The sequence below is a fragment of the Salmo trutta genome, unplaced genomic scaffold (genome assembly GCF_901001165.1).
Source record: "Salmo trutta unplaced genomic scaffold, fSalTru1.1, whole genome shotgun sequence".
Classification (NCBI taxonomy): Eukaryota; Metazoa; Chordata; class Actinopteri; order Salmoniformes; family Salmonidae; genus Salmo; species Salmo trutta.
This window is the reverse complement of record NW_021822677.1, coordinates 1-20629: the sequence shown is the minus strand read 5'-3', so window position 1 is coordinate 20629 and position 20629 is coordinate 1. Positions and strand designations below refer to the sequence as shown.

The 20629-nt window shown below is 46.4% G+C and overlaps 1 protein-coding gene across 1 annotated transcript; it reads left to right on the top strand.

The window, feature by feature from the left end:
- Positions 1-852: 852 nt before the first annotated feature.
- On the top strand, positions 853-2557 carry LOC115183184 (transmembrane protein 178B-like; the record flags this gene model as incomplete). The annotated part of the gene is made up of 2 exons (XM_029744524.1): positions 853-961; positions 1611-2557. A coding segment is annotated over exon 2 (379 nt), but the record flags the coding sequence as incomplete, so codon positions are not given.
- Between the last annotated feature and the right edge of the window lie 18072 nt (positions 2558-20629).

The window sequence follows — 20629 nt, the reverse complement described above, 5'->3', positions numbered from 1 at the left end:
GTCAATCATTGTTGCTTCCTAAGTGGACAGTTTGATTTCACAGAAGTGTGATTGACTTGGAGTTACATTGTGTTGTTTAAGTGTTCCCTTTATTTTTTTGAGCAGTGTAGTTTTCACTAAGCTTTAAAACATTTACCACTGCATCAGTGCAGCCCGTTTTTATTGCCATATATATGTCGTAGCAAACTGTCAGTCACCGTGGATAGATGACTCTCCGTCCGTCATCTCCAATAGTGTGACAGGTGGGTTTCAGCCTCGTCATAAATTATTCAGCAGCGCCACCTGTCTTCTTCGTTGACAACTACGTAGTCGGGGATATCAAATGGTCCCCTGGTTCAATGACTCCTTTCATTTCTGACTGAAGACTGGGCAGGTGCTATGTTGGGTTGTAGACTTTGTTCTTATGAGGCTATTCCATCAAACAAAAGCACAGGCCATTTTCTATAGAGGGTGTAATATGTTTGGAAACCTAAATCCTCTCCTCTCCGCCTCACAAGTAGAGAGGGGGGGGTACTATTTCTTTAAGAAGGTGTTTTTGTTCATTAACAATGAATTTAGACACCGTGACGTCACCGCTGTAGACTGTCCACCCGAAAAGGAGTGTATATACTAGTCTAAATGCATTAGGAGCCTAGCTGTCAGAGGGGTATTAAACTCGACAGTAACGATAACGCATAGTGTTTTAGCCTACATATATATATATATCCCTCTGAGGAATTAATCCTCAGCGGCGACATCTGCCGCGTCAAATAACATCTTTACGCAACGCTTCCTGTCGCCTGTCAATGTCGCCTAGTGCAGCAGGGATCAGAGTCTCTCTGCAATTCATTTTTTTTTAAATTTTTGAAGGCGAAACTTTAGCCTATTCCGGTTACTGAACGTTTGAAGACATTTGGAACGTAGAGTTGAAATAATCCCATTGGAACATAAAGCTATAACCGAAGTCGCATCCTTCTGAGCGGTGAGTAGACGCGCGTCCAACCTCTCTAGTCACACACACACTGATGTGATGCAGCTTTGAGCCTGATGGACATAGAGACGTATTCAACCGCATATCATTAATTGACTTGTGTCATGGTCATTTGGATATTCATGTAGAATTACCTTTATGTACATATATTATGGTAATGAAGTAAAGTATTTCTTAAAATATCTATTTTGGGGGGGACGTTCCCTTTTTAACGACAGACAGCGTGCGGTTTTATTGACTAATTTAACAAGGAGTGATTATGTTACATTAAACGGTGCGGATGTGTGTCCTAGATTAGGTCATATCCCTTTGGAAAATGAAGATCATTTGGCAGCTCTACATTCATGTATCGCCAGCCCTTTAGTCCAGATGGGATGGCAGGGGTGGGGTGACTGCATGCCAAGGGATTTTGACTGACAACAAAACATGACCTTTTAATGTGCACATTGCACGACAAAACATCACTGAACACCCAGCAGCACAACGTTTAATTTGGGGGGAGATTACATTGTAGCGTGGCCTGTTACAAAATAGCCTACAAGAGCAATGATATGCTGTTGTAAACATCCTAGCTCATGCTAAAAGCGGGGTTACACAATTGTTCAGGCTAATAATATGATTTATTCCTCTGGTTTTGTAGGGTTTCGACTCGAACTGAAACGCTTTGAAAACTCTGTGTTCTGCGTGGACGTTTGTTCCTGTCTCGCCCCATTCCGCCTAATCGCAGCAGATGGAGGGTTTCTGAGAGCAGGGAATGAGATAAGCATCTTTTCAGTGGTCGAGGCAGCATCCGAACGAACAGCTGCAGCAGCTCGCTCCCTCTCTCCATCTCACTCTCTCCGTCTCACTCTCTCCCGTACGCCGGAAAGAACGGAACGGAACACTATTTTACCAACAAGGACCTTCTTTATTCGGTAAATTCAACGAATTTTATGATTTGCAACCTAGCCTTAAATTCTATTTGCATGGTTGTAACCTCGATGATGGTCTTGCTATCGGCACCAAGGGGAGAGGTAAGCTGATTCGTTGGAGGTGGGTTGTAGCGGTAGCAGCGCTGTGCTGACTGACAAAGCGACAGACCGACAGAGCGAGGAGAGGAGAGGAGAGGAGAGCAGAGGAGAAGAGAGGAGAGGAGAGCAGAGCAGAGGAGCTGTCCATAGGCTGGTGGTGCTGATGCGGCGGCTCTGAGAAAAGCAGAGAAACCGAGCATGGCTGCTGGGAAGTTACTGCTCTACGCCGGCCTGTCCCTCTCTCTGTGCGCCCTAGGAATGCTAGCGGTGGCAATCTGTTCCGACCACTGGTACGAGACTGACGCGCGGAGGTACCGGGAGCGCTGTCGGAGCTTCTCCAGCCGTAAGAACCCAGGATTTATCTACATCCCCAACAACAGCCTACCTCTGCGGGCTAGCCGCTCCAGACTGGACCGCTGGGAGGACAAGCTGCTCCTAGCCCGGAACAGAAGGCAGCTGTTCGCTATGTCCGCCGCGGACGAGTGTAGTAGGCAGTACAACTCCACCAACATGGGACTGTGGAGCAAATGCCACCGACTGGGCTTCGACCAGGACATAGAAGACCTCATTCGCAAAGGTAAGAGAGAGGAAACGTATAAAACAGTACAGAATTGGATACAATAAGACAGTAGGTCTGTACTGTTACATTATGGGAGACTAATCTGTGTGTAGTCTATGTGTTTACTTCACCAAACATCAAGACACTATGAATATTGCTCATATTGGGAAATTATAAAATAGTCTGTCTTGGTTGACCGTTGTTAGTTGTGCTCTTCACAATCCCCTGGCGAGACAATTAGGCTACAGAAAAAAATCATATTATTCACGTTCTTATGAATCTCTCTCTCTCTCTCTCTCAGAGAGAGCGTGGTCAGATAGAGAGACGTCACCGCCACCTCTGTAATGCTGGATTCAAATGGCCTTCAGCTGAGTCGTGTGTGTCATGTTGTAGGAGGAGAGTACAGGCTTTCATTTGAGGCTGATGCACCATGGCAACACACAGCTCTGATCCAGTAGATGCTAGGCCTGCTGCTTGCTGTAGCTACGGCTCCGTTCTCACATCTACTACCTCTCTGTGTGTCTCTACCTCTCTCTGTGTCTCTACCTCTCTCTCTATGCCTTTACCTCTCTCTCTGTGTCTCTACCTCTCTCTCTGTCTCTACCTCTCTCTCTGTGTCTCTACCTCTCTCTCTGTGTCTCTACCTCTCTCTCTGTGTCTCTACCTCTCTCTGTGTCTCTACCTCTCTCTGTGTCTCTACCTCTCTCTGTGTCTCTACCTCTTTCTGTGTCTCTACCTCTCTCTGTGTCTCTATCTCTCTCTCTGTGTCTCTCCCTTTCTCTGTGTCTCTACCTCTCTCTGTGTCTCTACCTCTCTCTGTGTCTCTACCTCTCTCTCTGTGTCTCTACCTCTCTCTCTGTCTCTACCTCTCTCTCTGTGTCTCAACCGCTCTCTGTGTCTCTACCTCTCTCTGTCTCTCAACCGCTCTGTGTGTCTCTACCTCTCTGTGTGTCTCTACCTCTCTGTGTCTCTACCTCTCTCTCTGTGTCTCAACCGCTCTCTGTGTCTCTACCTCTCTCTCTGTGTCTCTACCTCTCTCTGTCTCTCAACCGCTCTGTGTGTCTCTACCTCTCTGTCTCTCAACCGCTCTGTGTGTCTCTACCTCTCTGTGTCTCAACAGCTCTCTGTGTCTCTACCTCTCTGTGTGTCTCTACCTCTCTGTGTCTCTACCTCTCTCTCTGTGTCTCTACCTCTCTCTCTCTGTGTCTCTACCTCTCTCTGTGTCTTCACCTTTCTCTGTCTCTACCTCTCTCTGTGTCTCTACCTCTCTCTGTGTCTCTACCTCTCTCTGTGTCTCTACCTCTCTCTGTGTCTCTACCTCTCTCTGTGTCTCTACCTCTCTCTGTGTCTCTACCTCTCTCTCTCTGTGTCTCTACCTCTCTCTCTGTGTCTCTACCTCTCTCTCTCTGTGTCTCTACCTCTCTCTCTCTGTTTCTCTACCTCTCTCTGTGTCTCTACCTCTCTCTGTCTCTACCTGTCTCGGTGTCTCTACCTCTCTCTCTCTCTGTGTGTCTCTACCTCTATCTCTGTGTTTCTACCTCTCTCTCTGTGTCTTCACCTCTCTCTGTCTCTACCTCTCTCTGTGTCTCTACCTCTCTCTTTCTCTCTCTCTCTGTGTCTCTACTGCTCTCTCTCTGTGTGTCTCTACCTCTCTCTGTGTCTCTACCTCTCTCTGTGTCTCTACCTCTCTCTCGGTGTCTCTACCTCTCTCTCTGTGTCTCTACCTCTATCTCTGTGTCTCTACCTCTCTCTCTCTGTGTCTCTACCTCTCTCTGTGTGTTTGTGTGTGTGTGTGTCTTCCCCCTCCCTGTGCGATGCTGTGGGATGCCATATCCTCCTGACCCTCACACTGTAAATAATGATGATGTCACCACTTCCTGTCTTGTGGGCTAGGCCGGTCCTACCACACTATGAGGAGAGAGACTCAGACCTCTTAAAACACGACTCCCCTATCCACAATATATTAGGAAGCTGTGGTTTTCACATGTAGACCTGGGGTTGTATCATACCCTAGCCTGTAGGTCTACCTCATTATGAAGAGAGACTGTTACACCCTAGCCTGTAGGTCTACCTCATTATGAAGAGAGACTGTTACACCCTAGCCTGTAGGTCTACCTCAATATGAAGAGAGACTGTTACACCCTAGCCTGTAGGTCTACCTCACTATGAAGAGAGACTGTTACACCCTAGCCTGTAGGTCTACCTCACTATGAAGAGAGACTGTTACACCCTAGCCTGTTGGTCTACCTCATTATGAAGAGAGACTGTTACACCCTAGCCTGTAGGTCTACCTCATTATGAAGAGAGGAGACTGTTACACCCTAGCCTGTAGGTCTACCTCATTATGAAGAGAGGAGACTGTTACACCCTAGCCTGTAGGTCTACCTCATTATGAAGAGAGACTGTTACACCCTAGCCTGTAGGTCTACCTCACTATGAAGAGAGACTGTTACACCCTAGCCTGTAGGTCTACCTCATTATGAAGAGAGACTGTTACACCCTAGCCTGTAGGTCTACCTCATTATGAAGAGAGACTGTTACACCCTAGCCTGTAGGTCTACCTCATTATGAAGAGAGACTGTTACACCCTAGCCTGTAGGTCTACCTCATTATGAAGAGAGGAGACTGTTACACCCTAGCCTGTAGGTCTACCTCATTATGAAGAGAGACTGTTACACCCTAGCCTGTAGGTCTACCTCATTATGAAGAGAGACTGTTACACCATAGCCTGTAGGTCTACCTCATTATGAAGAGAGACTGTTACACCCTAGCCTGTAGGTCTACCTCACTATGAAGAGAGACTGTTACACCCTAGCCTGTAGATCTACCTCACTATGAAGAGAGACTGTTACACCCTAGCCTGTAGATCTACCCTCACTATGAAGAGAGACTGTTACACCCTAGCCTGTAGGTCTACCTCAATATGAAGAGAGACTGTTACACCATAGCCTGTAGGTCTACCTCATTATGAAGAGAGACTGTTACACCCTAGCCTGTAGGTCTACCTCACTATGAAGAGAGACTGTTACACCATAGCCTGTAGGTCTACCTCATTATGAAGAGAGGAGACTGTTACACCCTAGCCTGTAGGTCTACCTCATTATGAAGAGAGACTGTTACACCCTAGCCTGTAGGTCTACCTCACTATGAAGAGAGACTGTTACACCCTAGCCTGTAGGTCTACCTCATTATGAAGAGAGACTGTTACACCCTAGCCTGTAGGTCTACCTCATTATGAAGAGAGACTGTACACCCTAGCCTGTAGGTCTACCTCATTATGAAGAGAGACTGTTACACCCTAGCCTGTAGGTCTACCTCATTATGAAGAGAGGAGACTGTTACACCCTAGCCTGTAGGTCTACCTCATTATGAAGAGAGACTGTTACACCCTAGCCTGTAGGTCTACCTCATTATGAAGAGAGACTGTTACACCCTAGCCTGTAGGTCTACCTCATTATGAAGAGAGACTGTTACACCCTAGCCTGTAGGTCTACCTCACTATGAAGAGAGACTGTTACACCCTAGCCTGTAGATCTACCTCACTATGAAGAGAGACTGTTACACCCTAGCCTGTAGATCTACCTCACTATGAAGAGAGACTGTTACACCCTAGCCTGTAGGTCTACCTCAATATGAAGAGAGACTGTTACACCATAGCCTGTAGGTCTACCTCATTATGAAGAGAGACTGTTACACCCTAGCCTGTAGGTCTACCTCACTATGAAGAGAGACTGTTACACCATAGCCTGTAGGTCTACCTCACTATGAAGAGAGACTGTTACACCCTAGCCTGTAGATCTACCTCACTATGAAGAGAGACTGTTACACCCTAGCCTGTTGGTCTACCTCATTATGAAGAGAGACTGTTACACCCTAGCCTGTTGGTCTACCTCACTATGAAGAGAGACTGTTACACCCTAGCCTGTTGGTCTACCTCACTATGAAGAGAGACTGTTACACCCTAGCCTGTAGGTCTACCTCATTATGAAGAGAGACTGTTACACCCTAGCCTGTTGGTCTACCTCATTATGAAGAGAGGAGACTGTTACACCCTAGCCTGTAGGTCTACCTCACTATGAAGAGAGACTGTTACACCCTAGCCTGTAGGTCTACCTCACTATGAAGAGAGACTGTTACACCCTAGCCTGTAGGTCTACCTCACTATGAAGAGAGACTGTTACACCCTAGCCTGTAGATCTACCTCATTATGAAGAGAGACTGTTACACCCTAGCCTGTAGGTCTACCTCATTATGAAGAGAGACTGTTACACCCTAGCCTGTAGGTCTACCTCATTATGAAGAGAGACTGTTACACCCTAGCCTGTTGGTCTACCTCACTATGAAGAGAGGAGACTGTTACACCCTAGCCTGTAGGTCTACCTCACTATGAAGAGAGACTGTTACACCCTAGCCTGTTGGTCTACCTCACTATGAAGAGAGACTGTTACACCCTAGCCTGTAGATCTACCTCACTATGAAGAGAGACTGTTACACCCTAGCCTGTAGGTCTACCTCACTATGAAGAGAGGCTGTTACACCCTAGCCTGTAGGTCTACCTCACTATGAAGAGAGACTGTTACACCCTAGCCTGTAGGTCTACCTCATTATGAAGAGAGACTGTTACACCCTAGCCTGTTGGTCTACCTCATTATGAAGAGAGGAGACTGTTACACCCTAGCCTGTAGGTCTACCTCATTATGAAGAGAGACTGTTACACCCTAGCCTGTAGGTCTACCTCATTATGAAGAGAGACTGTTACACCCTAGCCTGTAGGTCTACCTCACTATGAAGAGAGACTGTTACACCCTAGCCTGTAGGTCTACCTCATTATGAAGAGAGGCTGTTACACCCTAGCCTGTAGATCTACCTCATTATGAAGAGAGGAGACTGTTACACCCTAGCCTGTAGGTCTACCTCACTATGAAGAGAGACTGTTACACCATAGCCTGTAGGTCTACCTCATTATGAAGAGAGACTGTTACACCCTAGCCTGTTGGTCTACCTCACTATGAAGAGAGACTGTTACACCCTAGCCTGTAGGTCTACCTCACTATGAAGAGAGACTGTTACACCCTAGCCTGTTGGTCTACCTCACTATGAAGAGAGACTGTTACACCCTAGCCTGTAGGTCTACCTCATTATGAAGAGAGACTGTTACACCCTAGCCTGTAGGTCTACCTCATTATGAAGAGAGACTGTTACACCCTAGCCTGTAGGTCTACCTCACTATGAAGAGAGGCTGTTACACCCTAGCCTGTAGGTCTACCTCATTATGAAGAGAGACTGTTACACCCTAGCCTGTAGGTCTACCTCATTATGAAGAGAGGAGACTGTTACACCCTAGCCTGTAGGTCTACCTCAATATGAAGAGAGGGACACTCACTCAGACCTCATCCTTCAACTTAGATAAAAGTCTCATCTGTAGACTCTTAGGTGTTTGTTCGGTGTGTCCTTATAGGGGAACCCTTTTTGGTGCTCATGTGTGTTTAACCCTTTGCAGAGGGTTTTTACCTAAAACCTTCTATTTAGGGTTCTTCAGAGATGATCAGCATCGTCAGTTATATTCAGAGCTGTGTTGCTGATGATCTAATAAATACTGTATTAAGGTATTTTGGATGTGAATTATATGCCAAGCTTGTGAACATTATTTTGTGTTGGGGGTTGTCATAATTACGTGGTTATTCAATTGTAGAATATTGAAAATACTTTTTCTTAAATGTTGTACATTAAGTCATGGTTTTAAAACAATGATGATCATATTTAAAAAAAAAACTGTGGCACTTATATACCAATGCTTCTACCTATTCCCCTTTATGAAGGGTTCCACCAGCCTCTGTAGCCTTTAAAATGGTTTTATTTATGACAATAAATTACACACATATATATATATATATATATATATATATATATATATATATATATATTACACTGAGTGTACAAAACATGATCCATCTCATCTGTAGACTAGGATACATCTATAGAGACCTGGTCTAAAGTAGTACACCAGAACGACAATAAGGTGCCATGTCTCATCCGTAGACTAGGACACACATCAACATGTGTGCTATTCATACAGGCTCTATGCAGAGTCGACTGTTGTATATGACTATAACCATTCATTCCCAACGTCCAAAATGTTTATTCATGGTTCTGTTGATCAATCAGGAGTAAACTCTTCTCTGGAGAAGAAGCTGGTCTCTGTTCTATGGCGTGGATGGTGTGGTTGCTATCCAGTCACCTGGCATTGGCCCGGCTTTTGACCGAGGTTACTGTCCACCATTAGTGTGTGTGTGTGTGTGTGTGTGCGTGTGTATTTGTGCATCTCAGCCTCTGTGTGTCAGTGAGTGTGTGTGTCCCTGTCCAGGCTGCTAGAGGGACTGTGTTTGTGTGGAATGGGGAGTGAAGCTTTCAGATGTGTGTCCCTGTCCAGGCTGCTAGAGGGACTGTGTTTGTGTGGAATGGGGAGGGAAGCTTTCAGATGTGTGGCCCTTTCAGGCAGCTTCCATAGTCTTGATGACTTGTCATCTGCAGTAATGGGCACCTGGCCTCAGACCTTGCAAGCTAATGAATGGAGGACTCACACAGTACAGCCCTGATCCAACCAATTGTCCCAAACTGGAAACTGGAATCTCTAACCTGGGCAGTTTGACTGGAAACTGGAACCTCTAACCCTGGCAGTTTGACTGGAAACTGGAACCTCTAACCCGGGCAGTTTGACTGGAAACTGGAATCTCTAACCCTGGCAGTTTGACTGGAAACTGGAACCTCTAACCCGGGCAGTTTGACTGGAAACATATGGGTAGACTCACAATGGCTGCTAGCCAGTCCACCCATTATGCCACCATAGACCTGAATGGGGAGGCTCACTCTATTCTATGTGTACGGTCAGATCCCTGTGCTTTTGTAGATTATTTCACAGGCTTGGTAATGATGTCGGTATGTCAGAGGTGCTTTACAGTAGTTGCTGTCTATCAGGGAGCTCCAGCTGTTAATGATTCTGAAGCCTGACACTCTTCTTCCCTCCCCGGGGTATCAGGGATGCTACATCCTCCTCTCTCCATCCCCCCCCCAGCCTTCACCATCCTTCCATTCGTTCTCCTATCATCCATAACCATGGACTGTTTCATATTGTTGAGTCTCTGTCAAGCCATGTTGAGATGCTGTTGTAGAGCTGAGCTGAGCCAGACTCTATATGGTATTCTATCCTTTATCTACCAGTGCTGCTTTCCTTAGCACTGTCTACACAGCTAGTTACAGAGAGACAGAGCTGTCTACACAGCTAGTTACAGAGAGACAGAGCTGTCTACACAGCTAGTTACAGAGAGACAGAGCCGTCTACACAGCTAGTTACAGAGAGACAGAGCTGTCTACACAGCTAGTTACAGAGAGACAAAGCCGTCTACACAGCTAGTTACAGAGAGACAGAGCCGTCTACACAGCTAGTTACAGAGAGACAGAGCCGTCTACACAGCTAGTTACAGAGAGACAGAGCCGTCTACACAGCTAGTTACAGAGAGACAGAGCTGTCGACACAGCTAGTTACAGAGAGACAGAGCCGTCTACACAGCTAGTTACAGAGAGACAGAGCCGTCGACACAGCTAGTTACAGAGAGACAGAGCTGTCGACACAGCTAGTTACAGAGAGACAGAGCCGTCTACACAGCTAGTTACAGAGAGACAGAGCCGTCTACACAGCTAGTTACAGAGAGACAGAGCCGTCTACACAGCTAGTTACAGAGAGACAGAGCCGTCTACACAGCTAGTTACAGAGAGACAGAGCTGTCGACACAGCTAGTTACAGAGAGACAGAGCCGTCTACACAGCTAGTTACAGAGAGACAGAGCCGTCTACACAGCTAGTTACAGAGAGACAGAGCTGTCGACACAGCTAGTTACAGAGAGACAGAGCTGTCTACACAGCTAGTTACAGAGAGACAGAGCTGTCTACACAGCTAGTTACAGAGAGACAGAGCCGTCTACACAGCTAGTTACAGAGAGACAGAGCCGTCTACACAGCTAGTTACAGAGAGACAGAGCTGTCTACACAGCTAGTTACAGAGACAGAGCTGTCTACACAGCTAGTTACAGAGAGACAGAGCCGTCTACACAGCTAGATACAGAGAGACAGAGCCGTCTACACAGCTAGTTACACGGAGACAGAGCTGTCTACACAGCTATTTACAGGGAGACAGAGCTGTCTACACAGCTAGTTACAGAGAGACAGAGCCGTCTACACAGCTAGTTACAGAGAGACAGAGCCGTCTACACAGCTATTTACAGAGACAGAGCCGTCTACACAGCTAGTTACAGAGAGACAGAGCCGTCTACACAGCTAGTTACAGAGAGACAGAGCCGTCTACACAGCTAGTTACAGAGAGACAGAGCTGTCTACACAGCTAGTTACAGAGAGACAGAGCTGTCTACACAGCTAGTTACAGAGAGACAGAGCCGTCTACACAGCTAGTTACAGAGAGACAGAGCTGTCTACACAGCTAGTTACAGAGAGACAGAGCTGTCTACACAGCTAGTTATAGAGAGACAGAGCTGTCTACACAGCTAGTTACAGAGAGACAGAGCCGTCTACACAGCTAGTTACAGAGAGACAGAGCTGTCTACACAGCTAGTTACAGAGAGACAGAGCCGTCTACACAGCTAGTTACAGAGAGACAGAGCCGTCTACACAGCTAGTTACAGAGATACAGAGCTGTCTACACAGCTAGTTACAGAGAGTGCGTGTGTAATTTATTTGTTAGTGATAGGTCATCAGCTCTGTGTGTGTGTGTGTGTGTGTGTGTGTGTGTGTGTGTGTGTGTGTGTGTGTGTGTGTGTGTGTGTGTGTGTAGGGTTATTATCCGGAAAGCTGGCATATGTCTGCATGGAGATATTCTGCTGACGAGACTGGGCATGACATCTCTTCCTGGAGGACCCACACTCCTCTATTGCTCTGTAGTTCTGTCACTCTATTCTATTGTTCTATAGCTCCGTCACTCTATTCTATTGTTCTATAGCTCAGTCACTCTATTCTATTGTTCTATAGCTCCGTCACTCTATTCTATTGTTCTATAGCTCCGTCACTCTATTCTATTGTTCTATAGCTCCGTCACTCTATTCTATTGTTCTATAGCTCCGTCACTCTATTCTATTGTTCTATAGTTCTGTCACTCTATTCTATTGTTCTATAGCTCTGTCACTCTATTCTATTGTTCTATAGCTCCGTCACTCTATTCTATTGTTCTATCGTTCTGTCACTCTATTCTATCTTTCTATTGTTCTATAGCTGTCACTCTATTCTATTGTTCTATAGCTCTGTCACTCTATTCTATTGTTCTATAGTTCTGTCACTCTATTCTATTGTTCTATAGCTCCATCACTCTATTCTATTATTCTATAGCTCAGTCACTCTATTATATTATTCTATAGCTCTGTCACTCTATTCTATTGTTCTATAGCTCTGTCACTCTATTCTATTGTTCTATAGCTCCGTCACTCTATTCTATTGTTCTATCGTTCTGTCACTCTATTCTATCTTTCTATTGTTCTATAGCTGTCACTCTATTCTATTGTTCTATAGCTCTGTCACTCTATTCTATTGTTCTATAGTTCTGTCACTCTATTCTATTGTTCTATAGCTCTGTCACTCTATTCTATTGTTCTATAGCTCAGTTACTCTATTTTATTGTTCTTCATTCTGTCACTCACCAAGAAAGAGAGGGAATGAGAGAGAGGGAGAGAGAAAGAGAGAGTGAGGGAGAGAGAGAGGCAGAGAGAGGGAAAGAGAGAGAGAGGGGGAGAGAGGGAAAGAGAGTGAGGGATGGGTTGAAAGAAGGCTTGAGCATCAGTCTGCCCAGGTGTGGAAAGCAGAGAGCATTAGTCTACCCAGGTGTGGAAAGCAGAGAGCATCAGTCTGCCCAGGTGTGGAAAGCAGAGAGCATCAGTCTGCCCAGGTGTGGAAAGCAGAGACCAGTGAGCAGAGAGCATCAGTCTGCCCAGGTGTGGAAAGCAGAGAGCATCAGTCTGCCCAGGTGTGGAAAGCAGAGAGCATCAGTCTACCCAGGTGTGGAAAGCAGAGACCAGTGAGCAGAGAGCATCAGTCTGCCCAGGTGTGGAAAGCAGAGACCAGTGAGCAGAGAGCATCAGTCTACCCAGGAGCCTCCCATCTGAGGCCTAAGGCGAAGCCTGGGATTGGATTACCATGCTCCCTTGGGGACCCATGTCTCCACTGGTGGAGTTAAATTGGACACCCTGTGAGGGAGAGCCAACCCTCCGCTGCTACTGAGACTCCAGTGCTTGAGGTGATCTAGTAGACACCCACTAGTGGGGATTAGGGTTAATCCTTAATGGATTTATTGCTAGTAATTTCATTCTAATTTGTTATGATCGTGATTGGCAGTGCATTGTGGGCTTTGGGTGATTCCTCCCTTCCCCTTCCCCTCACCCTACCATACTCCTTGTTGTAGTTACATACACTGAATGTTGCCTGTGTTTCAGATGGATTTGTGACTATGTGTTGTTCTTACTGGAGATGTAGTGTGGAGCCTAGTGGACATAGCAAGGTTCCCTTCACTAGAACTGGAGCTGGACACTGAATTATTTATCTCATTACTGGCCCTGTTGTACCTTGTTCCTGGCCCTGTCTGGCATACCTTATTCCTGGCCCTGTTGTACCTTGTTCCTGGCCCTGTTGTACCTTGTTCCTGGCCCTGTCTGGCATACCTTATTCCTGGCCCTGTTGTACCTTGTTCCTGGCCCTGTCTGGCATACCTTATTCCTGGCCCTGTTGTACCTTGTTCCTGGCCCTGTTGTACCTTGTTCCTTGCCCTGTTGTACCTTGTTCCTGGCCCTGTTGTACCTTGTTCCTGGCCCTGTCTGGCATACCTTATTCCTGGCCCTGTTGTACCTTGTTCCTGGCCCTGTTGTACCTTGTTCCTTGCCCTGTTGTACCTTGTTCCTGGCCCTGTTGTACCTTGTTCCTGGCCCTGTCTGGCATACCTTATTCCTGGCCCTGTTGTACCTTGTTCCTGGCCCTGTCTGGCATACCTTATTCCTGGCCCTGTTGTACCTTGTTCCTGGCCCTGTCTGGCATACCTTATTCCTGGCCCTGTTGTACCTTGTTCCTGGCCCTGATGTACCTTGTTCCTGGCCCTGTCTGGCATACCTTATTCCTGGCCCTGTTGTACCTTGTTCCTGGCCCTGTCTGGCATACCTTATTCCTGGCCCTGTTGTACCTTGTTCCTGGCCCTGTCTGGCATACCTTATTCCTGGCCCTGTTGTACCTTGTTCCTGGCCCTGTTGCACCTTATTCCTGGCCCTGTTGTACCTTGTTCCTGGCCCTGTTGTACCTTGTTCCTGGCCCTGTTGTACCTTGTTCCTTGCCCTGTTGTACCTTATTCCTGGCCCTGTTGTACCTTATTCCTGGCCCTGTTGTACCTTGTTCCTGGCCCTGTTGTACCTTGTTCCTGGCCCTGTTGTACCTTATTCCTGGCCCTGTTGTACCTTGTTCCTGGCCCTGTTGTACCTTATTCCTGGCCCTGTTGTACCTTGTTTCTGGCCCTGTTGTACCTTATTCCTGGCCCTGTTGTACCTTGTTCCTGGCCCTGTCTGTTGCACCCAGCAACCTAAACCAAGACAGCTATGGCCACAGCCAATGATATAAACATGAATACTGGTGTCTATGGCCACAGCCAATGATATAAACATGAATACTGGTGTCTATGGCCACAGCCAATGATATAAACATGAATACTGGTTGTCCTATGGCCACAGCCAATGATATAAACATGAATACGGTGTCTATAGCCACAGCCAATGATATAAAACATGAATACTGGTGTCTATGGCCACAGCCAATGATATAAACATGAATACTGGGGTCTATGGCCACAGCCAATGATATAAACATGAATACTGGTTGTCTATGGCCACAGGGCCAATGATATAACATGAATACTGGTGTCTATAGCCACAGCCAATGATATAAAACATGAATACTGGTGTCTATGGCCACAGCCAATGATATAAACATGAATACTGGTGTCTATGGCCACAGCCAATGATATAAACATGAATACTGGTGTCTATGGCCACAGCCATATATAACATGAATACTGGTTGTCCTATGGCCACAGCCAATGATATAACATGGATACTGGTGTCTATGGGCCACAGCCAATGATATAACATGACTACTGGTGTCTATGGCCACAGCCAATGATATAAACATGAATACTGGTGTCCTATGGCCACAGCCAATTATATAAACATGAATACTGGTGTCTATGGCCACAGCCAATGTTATAACATGAATACTTGGTGTCTATGGCCACAGCCAATGATATAAACATGAATACTGGTGTCTATGGGCCACAGCCAATGATATAAACATGAATACTGGTGTCTATGGCCACAGCCAATGATATAAACATGAATACTGGTGTCTATGGCCACAGCCAATGATATAAACATGAATACTGGTGTCTATGGCCACAGCCAATGATATAAACATGAATACTGGTGTCTATGGCCACAGCCAATGATATAAACATGAATACTGGTGTCTATGGCCACAGCCAATGATATAAACATGAATACTGGTGTCTATGGCCACAGCCAATGATATAAACATGAATACTGGTGTCTATGGCCACAGCCAATGTTATAAAGATGAATACTGGTGTCTATGGCCACAGCCAATGATATAAACATGAATACTGGTGTCTATGGCCACAGCCCTGCCACCCGGCCTTCTCTTTCTGTTTTTCTCTTTTCTCGACCTCATCACCTGCCCATCATCAACACATAACCCCCCCCCCCCCCCTCCCCAGATACACACAGCATGAGAGAGATCAAAGGGCATTTTCAATCAAAGACAGCCATGTTTTGTCCTGAGTATTATGAGTGAGTTCTGTTATCTTCTAACGGTACGTCTCCAACCGATACTGTAGATACAATGTGTTGAATGATTTAGTCAAACACTACAAGACCAGCGGCACTCATTTTGACTAAGTCACGTCCCATACGTTCTTTTAACTTTTTCTTTTTTAAATAAGTCTATTTTTGTTTTTTAACTGACTTGCCTAGTTAAATAAAAATACATTTCTACTCTCCGTCTCTGGCTCTAATGAGAGAAGGAGAAGGGGGGGAGAGAGGGAGAGAGAAGGGGGAGAGAGAGAGAGGGAGAGAGAAGGGGGAGAGAGAGAGATTGAGAGTGAAAGAGAAGGGGGAGAGAGAGGGAGAGAGAAGGGGGAGAGAGGGAGAGAGAAGGGGGAGAGAGAGGGAGAGGAAGAAGACAGCAGCAGCTGCAAGGGGAGGAAATTACTGTCTTTCCTTTTCTCTGTCCTTCTCCCACTCCTTTACAGTCTCCACTTCTTCTGTATCTCTGTCCATCTCCCACTCCTTTACAGTCTCCACTTCTTCTGTATCTCTGTCCATCTCCCACTCCTTTACAGTCTCCACTTCTTCTGTATCTCTGTCCATCTCCCACTCCTTTACAGTCTCCACTTCTTCTGTATCTCTGTCCATCTCCCACTCCTTTACAGTCTCCACTTCTTCTGTACCTCTGTCCATCTCCCACTCCTTTACAGTCTCCACTTCTTCTGTATCTCTGTCCTTCTCCCACTCCTTTACAGTCTCCACTTCAATCTTCTGTATCTCTGTCCATCTCCCACTCCTTTACAGTCTCCACTCTTCTGTATCTCTGTCCCATCTCCCACTCCTTTACAGTCTCCACTTCTTCTGTATCTCTGTCCTTCTCCCACTCCTTTACAGTCTCCACTTCTTCTGTATCTCTGTCCATCTCCCACTCCTTTACAGTCTCCACTTCTTCTGTATCTCTGTCCATCTCCCACTCCTTTACAGTCTCCACTTCTTCTGTATCTCTGTCCATCTCCCCACTCCTTTACAGTCTCCACTTCTTCTGTATCTCTGTCCATCTCCCACTCCTTACAGTCTCCACTTCTTCTGTATCTCTGTCCATCTCCCACTCCTTTACAGTCTCCACTTCTTCTGTATCTCTGTCCATCTCCCACTCCTTTACAGTCTCCACTTCTTCTGTATCTCTGTCCTTCTCCCACTCCTTTACAGTCTCCACTTCTTATGTATCTCTGTCCATCTCCCACTCCTTTACAGTCTCCACTTCTTCTGTATCTCTGTCCATCTCCCACTCCTTTACAGTCTCCACTTCTTCTGTATCTCTGTCCATCTCCCCACTCCTTTACAGTCTCCACTTCTTCTGTATCTCTGTCCATCTCCCACTCCTTTACAGTCTCCACTTCTTCTGTATCTCTGTCCATCTCCCACTCCTTTACAGTCTCCACTTCTTCTGTATCTCTGTCCATCTCCCACTCCTTTACAGTCCTCCACTTCTTCTGTATCTCTGTACTTCTCCCACTCCTTTACAGTCCTCCACTTCTTCTGTGTCTCTGTCCTTCTCCCCACTCCTTTACAGTCTCCACTTCTTCTGTATCTCTGTCCTTCTCCCACTCCTTTACAGTCTCCACTTCTTATGTATCTCTGTCCTTCTCCCACTCCTTTACAGTCTCCACTTCTTCTGTATCTCTGTCCATCTCCCACTCCTTTACAGTCTCCACTTCTTATGTTTCTCTGTCCATCTCCCCTCCTTTACAGTCTCCCACTTCTTCTGTATCTCTGTCCATCTCCCACTGCTTTACAGTCTCCACTTCTTCTGTATCTCTGTCCATCTCCCACTCCTTTACAGTCTCCACTTCTTCTGTATCTCTGTCCATCTCCCACTCCTTTACAGTCTCCACTTCTTCTGTATCTCTGTCCATCTCCCACTCCTTTACAGTCTCCACTTCTTCTGTATCTCTGTCCTTCTCCCCACTCCTTTACAGTCTCCACTTCTTCTGTATCTCTGTCCATCTCCCACTCCTTTACAGTCTCCACTTCTTCTGTATCTCTGTCCTGCTCCCACTCCTTTACAGGCTCCACTTCGTCTGTATCTCTGGCCATCTCCACTCCTTTACAGTCTCCACTTCTTCGTATCTCTGTCCCTCTCCCACTCCTTTACAGTCTCCACTTCTTCTGTACTCTGTCCATCTCCCCTCCTTTACAGTCTCCACTTCTTCTGTATCTCTGTCCATCTCCCACTCCTTTACAGTCTCCACTTCTTCTGTATCTCTGTCCTTCTCTCACTCCTTTACAGTCTCCACTTCTTCTGTATCTCTGTCCTTCTCCCACTCCTTTACAGTCTCCACTTCTTCTGTATCTCTGTCCATCTCCCACTCCTTTACAGTCTCCACTTCTTCTGTATCTCTGTCCATCTCCCACTCCTTTACAGTCTCCACTTCTTCTGTATCTCTGTCCATCTCCCACTCCTTTACAGTCTCCACTTCTTCTGTATCTCTGTCCATCTCCCACTCCTTTACAGTCTCCACTTCTTCTGTATCTCTGTCCTTCTCCCACTCCTTTACAGTCTCCACTTCATATGTATCTCTGTCCATCTCCCACTCCTTTACAGTCTCCACTTCCTCTGTATCTCTGTCCATCTCCCACTCCTTTACAGTCTCCACTTCTTCTGTATCTCTGTCCATCTCCCCACTCCTTTACAGTCTCCACTTCTTCTGTATCTCTGTCCATCTCCCACTCCTTTACAGTCTCCACTTCTTCTGTATCTCTGTCCATCTCCCACTCCTTTACAGTCTCCACTTCTTCTGTATCTCTGTCCTTACCCCACTCCTTTACAGTCTCCACTTCTTATGTATCTCTGTCCATCTCCCTACTCCTTTACAGTCTCCACTTCTTCTGTATCTCTGTCCATCTCCCACTCCTTACCAGTCTCCCACTTCTTCTGATATTCGTCCTTCCCACTCCTTACAGTCTCCACTCTTTCTGTATCTCTGTCCTTACCCCACTCCTTTACAGTCTCCACTTCTTCCTGTATCTCTGTCCTTCTCCCACTCCCTTTACAGTCTCCACTTCTTCTGTATCTCTGTCCCATCTCCCACTCCTTTACAGTCTCCACTTCTTCGTATCTCTGTCCATCTCCCACTCCTTTACAGTCTCCACTTCTTCTGTATCTCTGTCCATCTCCACTCCTTTACAGTCTCCACTTCTTCTGTATCTCTGTCCATCTCCCACTCCTTTACAGTCTCCACTTCTTCTGTATCTCTGTCCTTACCCCACTCCTTTACAGTCTCCACTTCTTATGTATCTCTGTCCATCTCCCACTCCTTTACAGTCTCCACTTCTTCTGTATCTCTGTCCATCTCCCACTTCCTTTACAGTCTCCCTTCTTCTGTATCTCTGTCCTTACCCCACTCCTTTACAGTCTCCACTTCTTCTGTATCTCTGTCCTTCTCCCACTCCTTTACAGTCTCTCCACTTCTTCTGTATCTCTGTCCAATCTCCCACTCCTTTACAGTCTCCACTTCTTCTTGTATCTCTGTCCATCTCCCACTCCTTTACAGTCTCCACTTCTTCTGTATCTCTGTCCATCTCCCACTCCTTTACCAGTCTCCACTTCTTCTGTATCTCTGTCCATCTCCCACTCCTTTACAGTCTCCACTTCTTATGTATCTCTGTCCATCTCCCACTCCTTTACAGTCTCCACTTCTTCTGTATCTCTGTCCTTCTCCCACTCCTTTACAGTCTCCCACTTCTTATGTATCTCTGTCCTTCTCCCACTCCTTTACAGTCTCCACTTCTTCTGTATCTCTGTCCATCTCCCACTCCTTTACAGTCTCCACTTCTTATGTATCTCTGTCCATCTCCCACTCCTTTAGTCTCCACTTCTTCTGTATCTCTGTCCATCTCCCACTCCTTTACAGTCTCCACTTCTTCTGTATCTCTGTCCTTCTCTCACTCCTTTACAGTCTCCACTTCTTCTGTATCTCTGTCCTTCTCCCACTCCTTTACAGTCTCCACTTCTTCTGTATCTCTGTCCCATCTCCACTCCTTTACAGTCCTCCACTTCTTCTGTATCTCTGTCCATCTCCCACTCCTTCACAGTCTCCACTTCTTCTGTATCTCGGTCCACTCACCACTCCTTACGTCTCACTTCTTCTGTTCTCGGTCCTTCTCCCACTCCTTTACAGTCTCCACTTCTTCTGTATCTCTGTCCATCTCCCACTCCTTTACAGTCTCCCCTTCTTCTGTATCTCTGTCCATCTCCCACTCCTTCACAGTCTCCACTTCTTCTGTATCTCTGTCCATCTCCCACTCCTTTACAGTCTCCACTTCTTCTGTATCTCTGTCCTTCTCCCACTCCTTTACAGTCTCCACTTCTTCTGTATCTCTGTCCTTCTCCCACTCCTTTACAGTCTCCACTTCTTCTGTATCTCTGTCCATCTCCCACTCCTTTACAGTCTCCACTTCTTCTGTATCTCTGTCATCTCCCACTCCTTTACAGTCTCCACTTCCTCTGTATCTCTGTCCATCTCCCACTCCTTTACAGTCTCCACTTCTTCTGTATCTCTGTCCATCTCCCACTCCTTTACAGTCTCCACTTCTTCTGTATCTCTGTCCTTCTCCCACTCCTTTACACATTCTCCACTTCTCGTATCTCTGTCCATCTCCCACTCCCTTTGACAGTCTCCACTCCTTCTGTATCTCTGCCATCTCCCACTCCTTTACAGTCTCCACTTCTTCTGTATCTCTGTCCTTCTCCCACTTCTTAACAGTCTCCACTTCTTCTGTATCTCTGTCCTTCTCCCACTCCTTTACAGTCTCCACTTCTTCTGTATCTCTGTCCATCTCCCACTCCTTTAGTCTCCACTTCTTCTGTATCTCTGTCCATCTCCCACTCCTTTACAGTCTCCACTTCCTCTGTATCTCTGTCCTCTCCCCACTCCTTTACAGTCTCCACTTCTTCTGTATCTCTGTCCATCTCCCACTCCTTTAAGTCTCCACTTCTTCTGTATCTCTGTCCATCTCCCACTCCTTTACAGTCTCCACTTCTTCTGTATCTCTGTCCTCGCCACTCCTTTACAGTCTCCACTTCTCTGTATCTCTGTCCATCTCCCACTCCTTTACAGTCTCCACTTCTTCTGTATCTCTGTCCATCTCCACTCCTTTACAGTCTCCACTTCTTCTGTATCTCTGTCCATCTCCCACTCCTTACAGTCTCCACTTCTTC